General features: G+C 44.4%; 1 protein-coding gene across 10 annotated transcripts in view; it reads right to left on the bottom strand.

Moving 5' to 3' along the window:
* APTX (aprataxin) overlaps window positions 1-9899 on the bottom strand; it is a 56245-nt gene that overhangs the window by 14319 nt on the left and 32027 nt on the right. For 5 of the 10 annotated variants that reach the window (XM_017856503.1, XM_017856506.1, XM_017856502.1 and 2 more), the window contains exons 2-6: window positions 5771-5907; window positions 4106-4152; window positions 3567-3869; window positions 1980-2039; window positions 334-560 (exon numbers count right to left, since the gene is read on the bottom strand). In XM_017856503.1, the coding sequence (XP_017711992.1) occupies window positions 334-560; window positions 1980-2039; window positions 3567-3869; window positions 4106-4152; window positions 5771-5903 (770 nt within the window). In that variant the 5' untranslated portion in view covers window positions 5904-5907. Of the gene's footprint in view, window positions 1-333; window positions 561-1979; window positions 2040-3566; window positions 3870-4105; window positions 4153-5770; window positions 5932-9899 lie in introns of all 10 variants that reach the window. The other 5 variants (XM_017856507.1, XM_017856509.1, XM_017856508.1 and 2 more) reach the window with 3 other exon arrangements.

Raw genomic sequence — 9899 nt, 5'->3', positions numbered from 1 at the left:
AAAAAAAAAAAAAAAAAAAAAAAGCCACTGACCACAATTCTTCATTTGAGGATAACGAAGCTGCTTCATCTAGTTCATATATTAGGCTCTCGAAGGTTTTTATTTTGAGAGGAACAAAGAACCAAATGTAACTGAATTATAGGCAGAAGTGGGAACTCAGAGCTCGCATGCAAGTCAGGCAGAGAGGTGGAGGCTTCAGCCTACCTGCTTTGGAAAAACTCCATCCCACTTCCCTGGGCCTCAGTGCAATCAGCGCCTTCAGCAAGCCCATGCTTAATCTATCTGCCCACCTGGACAGAACCAGGAGCCAGCAGCACTACCCACATGGCTTACCTCATACTCGGAATGGCGTGGTAGCCCAATCGGAAGCGGAGTTTGCTGGACCCAGCAAAATCTACAATCACCTTTTCCCCCACAGTGTGCATATGCTTGAGGAGTTCAAGGTGCTCCCTGGTCACAGCCTTCAGACTGGAAATGGCGGTCCATGGTAAGACCAGCCAATGGTAACGGGCCTTCGGGTATTTATCCTTTATTACCACCACCTGCTCATCTTTGTAAACCTAGCAGAGGGACACAAGAGAAGGAAACAGACATCTACTAAGAATCTTCTGTGTGCCTGGTTGCTATATTCTCTAAGTCACTTAATTCTCACAGTCTTGTGCAAATGGTTTTAGTAGCCCAGTTTTGAGAGATGAGAGCACTAAGATTCAGATAGGTTGAGTGTCTTGCACAAGTCATAGTTCCTAAGAGGGAAATCTAGGATTCCAACTCAGATCTACTTGACTCCAGAGTCTGTTTTCTTTTTTTTTTTTTGAGATGGAGTCTCGCTCTGTCGCCCAGGCTGGAGTGCAGTGGCCAGATCTCAGCTCACTGCAAGCTCTGCCTCCCAGGTTCACGCCATTCTCCTGCCTCAGCCTCCCGTGTAGCTGGGACTACAGGCACCCGCCACCTCGCCCGGCTAGTTTTTTTTTTGTATCTTTTAGTAGAGATGGGGTTTCACGTGTTAGCCAGGATGGTCTCGATCTCCTGACCTCGTGATCCGCCCGTCTCGGCCACCCAAAGTGCTGGGATTACAGGCTTGAGCCACGACACCCGGCCCAGAGTCTGTTTTCAACCACCACACTACACAGAATACACAGAAGATGCATAGTACAAAATAGTTCCCAAGGATCTGATGTAAAATCTCTGTAGGCATAAATTCAAAAGCATCCTTCTCCACTCCAACATGGCAGACTGTGTGACACATACACATGGGTTCCAGTGAGCCCTATTAGACCTGCCCCTTGTCAACCAGGAATGTAATTGAAGTGTAACCCAAAGGCTCCTCAAGGATGATGCCTGTTTTTGTTTTTTTTTTTTTGAGATAAGAGTTTCACTCTTGTTGCCCAGGCTGGAGAGCAATGGCGTGATCTCAGCTCACCGCAATCTCCACCTCCGGATTCAAGCGATTCTCCTGCCTCAGCCTCTCGAGTAGATGGGATTACAGGCATGTGCCACCACGCCCAGCTAATTTTTTGTATTGTTAGTAGAGACGGAGTTTCTCCATGTTGGTCAGGCTGATCTCAAAACTCTGACCTCAGGTGATCCTCCCACCTTGGCCTCCCAAAGTGCTGGGATTACAGGGATGTCTGACTGTTAATGCCAGGGCAGCACAGTACTACTATCACAGTATATTATCTCTGATGCTCCCCTGAAAGGAACCATTCTAGGGTTAATGCAACTTCCCTTTAAGTACCCAGAAGTTTAAAAGGGACAAGGTAGAGGGGATACTCATTTGAAGAACTTAGCTTTCTCTCCAAACAAGTCCAGTTGCTACTTTATTGCCAATGGGAAAAACCTCTTGTTCTCACAGAAAAGTCCAATAAAATGAATCTCATTCAGAAAGACTGACATCCTTTGATTTCATTTGTAATTAAGACCTCTGTGGAGTAGTCATTTACAACATGAAATGTACTGAAATTCCAAACTTGTATTCTGACCTGCATTTTGGGGTCCTGCATAGAAATCTTCAAGCCTTGACTCCAGTGGCCCAGTGATTCCTAAAAAAAAAAAAAAAAAAAAAAAAAAAAAAAAAAAAAAAAAAAAACAAGCAATGTAAATTATAAATGCCAATAATTAAATTTGGCAATAGTTAATACTGTGTGACAGCACAACTAAACTTGGAAATAAATTTAGTTTTTGAGAATTAAACAAGATTCACTTGACTTTACTTCACTCCATTGCCTTCCTATATTCTTTTTTTTTGAGACAGTCTCGCTCTGTCTCACCCAAGCTGGAGTGCAGTGGCGCAATCTCAGCTCAATGCAGCCTCCAAAGTGATTCTCCTGCCTCAGCCTCCCAAGTAGCTGGGATTACAGGTGCCCACCACCACGCCCAGCTAATTTTTGTATTTTTTAGTAGAGATGGAGTTTCACCAGGTTGGCCAGGCTGGTCTTGAACTCCTCACCTCAGGTGATCCACCCGCCTCCACCTCCCCAAGTGCTGGGATTACAGGTGTGAGCCACCACACCCGACCCTATATTCTTTTTTTTCTTTTTTTTTTTTTGATACGGAGTTTCGCTCTTGTTGCCCAGGCTGGAGCACAATGGCGTGATCTCGGCCCACTGCAACCTCTGCTTCCTGGGTTCAAACGATTCCCCTGCCTCAGACTCTGGAGTTGTTGGAATTATAGGCGTGCACCACCATGCCCAGCTACTTTTGTATTTTTAGTAGAGAGGAGGTTTCACCACGTTGGTCAGGCTGATCTTGAACTCCTGACCTCAGGTGATCTGCTCATCTCAGCCTCCCAAAGCGCTGGGATTAAAGGCATGAGCCAGCCCACCCAGCCATATTTTATTGTTGTTGTTTTTTGAGACAGAGTCTCACTCTGTCGCCCAGGCTGGAGTGCAGTGGCACCATCTCAGCTCACTGCAACCTCTGCCTCCCAGGTTCAAGCAATCCTCCTGCCTCAGCCTCCTGAGTAGCTGGGATTACAAGCGTGCGTGCACCACCACGCCCAGCTAATTTTTGTATTTTTAATAGAGATGGAGTTTCACAATGTCGTCCAGGCAGATCTCAAACTCCTGACCCTCAAGTGATCTGCCTGCCTCAGCTTCCCAAAGTGCTGAGATTATAGGCGTGAACCACTGCACCCAGCCAGCCTTCCTATATTCACAGCTGGCTGTCTAGATGAAGGCGAGAAATGCCAGAGTATGAGTCATATCTTCTTTGCCCTCTCTCACTCCAACTAAAGCCTGAGCAATTCTCCACTTTGACATCAGCATATGAATTACATGATCTATGAAAACCTTTTACAGATGCATAAACAACTGATCCATTTTAGTTGTTCAATGTTAAGTGCACACTGCCATTATTGCTCTACCTTCAAGTGGCTTACCTCAGGAATTTAAGAAAAAAGCACATACAGGAACATTCATCTAAATGATTTTCATGCCACAAACAAGTGACTCTTTCATCATGGTTAACAACCCCTCACACATTTCTGAACTTTACAGTGTACAAAACAATTAAGCAGTCATTATATTTCATTTCTTCTCCACATCATCTACCAATCACACTACCCTCACCTTTTTGATAGGTGCATCTTTTCCCTTATTTGGAGGCATGGAGCATTGGTTATGGTTGCTCCCAGGTTCCAGCCCTGTCCCAGGCTCAGCTTCGTGAGCAGCATCCCTTTCTATAGAATCACTGTTGCCTGATCTCTTTCTCTTCCTGTGTGTTTCCAGGCCAGGGTTCTTTGCCTCTTCCTCAAACTCTACCATATATGGATAAAGTTCATTCACCATGTGGAGAACCTGGCCAGGCTGCAGCTTCACCTCTTGGTTCTTCCCAATTACGACTGAGTCAATGCTGGTGGGATTGACTCCTACCTATGGGATAAACAATCAGAAAATAATTATAATAATAGCAACAGCACCTACAGTAAGATAGCCACTGCTACATTAACCACTTACTATATGCCAAGCACCTTGCCTAATGTTCACCTATATTACTCCATCACTTCCATACATGACAGAGAAGCCTTCACTGGCTGGCACAGACACTCTAAAGTCAACAGCATAAGAAAATCATCAAGTATAAAATTCCAAGTTACAAATACACCTACCTGCTTTACCTTGACATATCCCTTGTTACACTCTGCTTTCAACTGTACTGAAAGAGATTGGAAAAAGTTAAACACAAATGCAACAAAGAACCAGGCACTTGCTCCTATTTTCCCGAAAGAAAACAATGAAGCTTCACTACAGGAGGCAGCTGAACAGATGTTTCCTTAAAGGCCTATTAGCAATCACCTGTTATGCAGGTGGCTGGAGCTCCAAATCCCACCAATTTCTAAAGGTTTAAATCCTTCCATAAAATGTCCAACAGCATACATACTCCCTTAGCTATTGCCAAGATCCCTGTGAGGCAGCTTCAATTAATCCCCACAAGTTTCCCTATTCCAGAACCCCTGGCCTGCTCATGATCACAGACTCTGCCGCCAGAAGAGAAGACCCAGTTCTCCCAGCCTGGGCAGTGTGGCAAAACCCCGTCTCTACAAAAAAAAATACAAAAATTAGCCAGGTGTGGCAGCACGTGCCTATAGTCCCAGCTACTTGGGAGACGGAGGTGGGAGAATCACTTGAGCCCCAGAAGGCAGAGGTTGCAGTGAGTCAAGATCGCACCACTACACTCCAGCCTGGGCAACAGAGTGAGACCCTGTCTCAGGAGAAAAAAAAAAGACCCATTTCTCAAACAAACTCTTGACCAAGGATTAAATCAAGCTTCCAATATTATTTTGGAAAAACAAAAACTATCAGATGTCTTTAAAAGAGAAAACAGTAAAAGTCACATTCCTAGAAAACAGAAACTCAGGTGGCTTTGGGTGGAGGGAGTAGAATGTTCTAGAAAGATGATTGCAGAGACAGAACAATCTGAGCATGTGTGAGAAGTGGTAACATTAAGCATTCCTGTTCTGATAAATGAGCAAGGTATCTGGAGTTGAAACAGGGAGGAAAGAAGAATCACCATAGCTGCTCCCCAGAGAGGACAGGGTGCCACATACATGCCCCTTCAGTTGCTGTTGTGAGGAAGGGAACAGAAAGAGAAGCAGCTGCTTCTTCTGCATCTTGGGCCTACCCAGCTCAGGCATGGCTTTGTATCCCTCCACTTAGATTAACTCATATAGAAAAGATCATAATCAGTGCTGCAGATGCCAACTCTCTAAGTTCAGAACCCTTGGGAAACCTTGCTGTGGGGAGTCACACTCCAGGCAGCAGTGTGCATGTTTACAGGAAAAAACGAGATACATGGTAAGGATTTTTTTCTGAGGGCAAGGACTTTCATGTTATTAAACCCTAAGACAAGTGCTAGATGCCACTGTCTCATAAAGATGTTACTCTCTGCATGAAGCAATATGTAAAGGATGGCACTACCCCATTACTTCTCAGAGAGACATGGTTTCACCTGTAGACTCCAGAGTTTACATCTTGCTGCCCATTGAGCAATGTCCCTGGGGAAAGGGCAGGACTCAATTCCACCATCCCATGGTAACAGGATGAACTTGCCTGCTCCCAACCTTCACCCACCCTGCCTGGAACATTACCACACTGGGAGGGCAGAATCAGGAATAAATAGAGCCCTGGTGTTGGCTAAAAGAGCTCAGTTCCTGAGCTGTATTTTTGGCAGACAATAGATTTTCCATCAAGAGCACCCAGAAAATATGCATCTTTGGTTATCACTATGCCACATAACCAAACATAGTAGTCTCCACATTTCTATGACCAGTTACCTTGCTGTCGAGAACATTTCTTATCAGTGATTTTGGTCTCTGGGCCACGCCCAATCACAACTGCTTCCAAATGTGGAAGTCTGATTCGCTGGTGCCGGCTGTCCTGTCTCACCAACCAGCACACCCGCATCATCACTCTGAGGGACAAAACAAGAGAATCACTAGAAAAACAGATCCACCAGCACAAGTCCTCCAGGACCACACCTGGTGCCACCATGCATGTGATTTACCAGCTGTTCATCTTGAGGCAAGTGACTTTGCCACCCTAGTCTCAATTTTCTCACCTATAAACCATGATAATGATGGGACTCAGGAGGCTGTTGTGAAGATTAAATGAGATAATGTGAGTAAGTATTTACCTCCCTGACTGAATCATGCTAAGCAATCAAATATTCATTACACATTTATTTATTTATTTATCTATCTATCTATCTATCACCACAACCTCCACCTCCCAGGTTCAAGCAATTCTCCTGCCTCGACCTCCTGAGTAGCTGGGATTACAGGCACCCACCACCACACCTGGCTAATTTTTGTATTTTTAGTGGAGACGGGGTTTCACCATGTTGGCCAGGCTGGTCTCAAACTTCTGACCTCAGGTGATCCACCCACCTTGGCCTCCCAAAGTGCTGGGATTATAAGCATGAGCCATCACACCTGGCCTGTTACACATGTATTGATATGTGCTGGACATTAGGCTACATATTGAAAGTCAAAGGATGAATAAAATAGGGACATTGTCCCTGTCCCTGAGGATCCTGGAGTACAGTAGGACAGAGAGAATCATATACCAATATTTACAGTATAATGTGATAAACACTACAAGAAGAGAGTAACCAAATATGGCATTAGCCGAGTAAAAAGACTGACTCTTGTGGAGAATATTTTAAAAGGTTTCACGAGGAAGGCATATTAATGTGAGGTTGTAAAGGATGAGGAGTTTGTCTGCCAGAGAACTAAGGACATAAAAAAGATGTTCTCTAGTGCTTAGGTGTCTGTGTCATAGGTTTTCCTTCCTTGTCATAACATACTGATGTTAGAACAATATATTTTACTCCCATCTGCCAGAAGACAGTCATAATAAATATGCAAATCTGCAATTTCTTTTTTTTTTTTTTCTGAGACAGAGTTTCACTCTTGCCCAGGCTGGAGTGCAATGGCGCAATCTTGGCTCACAGCAACCTCTGCCTCCTGGGTTCAAGCAGTTCTCCTGCCTCAGCCTCCCGAGTAGCTGGGATTATGGGCATGTATTACCACGCTCAGCTAATTTTATATTTTTAGTAGAGATGGGGCTTCTCCATGTTGGTTAGGCTGGTCTCGAACTCCCGGCCTCAGGTGATCCGCCTGCCTCAGCCTCCCAAAGTGCTGGGATTACAGGCGTGAGCCACCACACCCAGCTGCAAACCTACAATTTCTAAAGTGTGAACGTGGCAATTTTGTGCAATACAAAACCTGCAAAACAATGGAAGTGCTGATGTTCTTTTGAAAAACAACCCTTATGGCTTGTTGTGGACTATCAGTAAAAGAGAAAGACGAGAAATTCAGAAGAGAGATGAGGCCTCAACAATGGCCGAAGCAAAGGGGATGGAGAGCAAGAAGAGCCAGGAGAAATCTGGAAGACATACTTAATTAATGATGACATTTGGGGAATGACAAAGGAATAAAAGGAGACACTGGCCAGGTGCAGTGTCTCAGGCCCGTAATCCCAGCACTTTGGGAGGCCATGGTAAAACAAATACCGTGTTGTTTGACCTAAAAATACAAAAATTAGCCGGGCGTGGTGGCAGATGCCTGTAGTCCCACCTACCCAGAAGGCTGAGGCAGAAGAATCGCTGGAACCCAGGAGGCAGAGGTTGCAGTGAGCCGAGATCGCACCATTGTACTCCAGCCTGGGCGATACAGCAAGACTGCATCTCAAGGAAAAAAAAAAGAGAGAGAGAGAGACACTGACCAAAGACTTCTAATTTGGAAGATGCCCATTACCCAAAATGAAAAATACACAAGGAGACGTAATTTGGAGATAAAAAGGAAGGTGAAGAAAGAAGGACCAATTTCATATTGAAATGTAATTAGTTTAAGTTGCCTGTGGAAGATCCAAGACTCAAGCTGTGATATATGGGTATGAAGCTCAGGAGAGGTGAATGGACTAAATGCATATATTTGAGAGGCATCAACATGTCACAGAGGCTGAGGCAAAGAGAGAGGATGAGATCACCCAATGAGGTGAAACAGGGAATTATGGGCAGAGAGAGGATGCCTCTCTATACTCCAGACTCTTATCAGTCCTCAAGCCTCTAACACGCCTCTCCTGGAAACCTGCCTACACTCAAGGCAGCACTTATCCCCTCTGCACAAGTTTCATGTCCATAAGCAAAGAAAAAAGAAACCTGATTTTTAAAAATCAGTTTTATTTCCATCTGCAAACACAAGACAATGCAAGGCAAAGTGAGCAAACGACAGCTGAGGAGATGTAAATTCAAATGAATAAGATTTTAGTGCGAGTATATGAGCACTAAGGAGGTAAAAAGTCCTGTATTAGCCAGTACAGGCTTCCAGAAACCTCCTGGTTAGAGACGGCTAGGAGCCAAGGGGACTGATAAAGAAGAAATGGAGTAGGAGGGGCCATTCCATTTTAAATAGCACAAGTGACAGCACAGATTTCGGCAATGGCAAGCCATAGGTCAGGGTAAAAGCAGATTTAGTTGACCAAACCACAGGAGCTGCCTTGGAGAGTCACAAAAAAAGACAAGAGGTGTCGAAAGAATACTAGGCTGAAAAGTTCACATTTAACGTAATCAAGAGGAGACAACTGCCAGTTTTGAGCTTCACAGTAAAACAACAGCATCCAAAGAACACTTAACAGCTGTGTGTAGGCAGTCTACCATGGAGAAATCTAGAGTCAGAGATTAGTGAAGAGGCTGCTAATATAATGTGGGCCAGAGAGGTCAAAAAGACAATTCAGCAAGTCTCTGTGAAGGAATTGATGCAGGTGCATGAAGATTCAGCTATAAATCTAAAATCCTAAACCTGGAGCCTCAAATGATGATGGTGCTATGGGCAGGTCCCATTTTTAAATGCTGTGCATTCCAAGGGGCATCTGTTTGTACTTGCTGGAAACTGATGAATGAGCAGGTAACAGACTGAGAAGTGAAGTATGTCTTCACCAGGCACTGGGAAATATGTGGTGACTGACTACTCACACTGACAATAAGAGAAGCCAGAAGAGAACAGATTTTGAGAGCAGGGATAGAGAGGAATCCAGTGGGCAGCAGAGAGTATGGCTGACAGATGCAGGATAATAGGAACTACCTTCCTGCCCTCCATCAACACAGATACTTTATTCCCCCAAAGTTCTCAAGTTATGGTGTTTCTTTTTACTACTTCCTGAGAAGCTGAAGCAGTGACTGCACAATGGTTATGTAACTAACCTTAAATAATAACTTCACCCGTTTCAGCCTCCAATTCCAACTTCTAGGAATGCAGTGTTTTACAATATGGCAAGTGCAAAAGGATGGGCGTTCCTGAATCTTCAACCCAGTCCCTCCTGTAAAACTCCATAAACTGAAAACTCTGTAACAGTGGTCATGCCCATGTTTGCTTATCAATATACCCCTAGCACCTAATCTAACACTTGGCATACAGCGGGCATACAATAGATATTTACAAGTGAATTATCAAAAGCTATTTACTCTGCAATGAGAGTACTAATTATCCCAGTTTTCCTTCCTGCCTTCTCTCTCCCTTCCTTCTATGGCTCTTCTTATGATGGAATGCTCTGTTCCACTCTTTGGGCAATCCTATCCATTCTCACATCTAAGTGGATAAATCCCAATTATCTATTTTTCACCTCTATATCCTCTTTTTTTTTTTTTTTTTGAGATGGAGTTTTGCTGTTGCCCAGGCTGGAATGCAATGGGGCAGTCTTGGCTCACTGCAAACTCCACCTCATGGGTTCAAGCGATTCTCCTGCCTCAGCCTCCCGAGCAGCTGGGATTATAGGCGTGCACTAACACACCTGGCTAGTTTTGTATCTTTTTTTTTTTTTTTTTTTTGAGACACAGTCTTGCTCTGTCATCTAGATTGGAGTGCCGTGGCCGGCTCTCGGCTCATTGCAAGCTCCGCCTCCCGG

The sequence above is a fragment of the Rhinopithecus bieti genome, unplaced genomic scaffold, assembly GCF_001698545.2.
Source record: "Rhinopithecus bieti isolate Rb0 unplaced genomic scaffold, ASM169854v2 scaffold_44986, whole genome shotgun sequence".
Classification (NCBI taxonomy): domain Eukaryota; kingdom Metazoa; phylum Chordata; class Mammalia; order Primates; family Cercopithecidae; genus Rhinopithecus; species Rhinopithecus bieti.
Note: the sequence above shows the minus strand (reverse complement) of the source record. Positions and strands in the feature narration are given on the sequence as shown.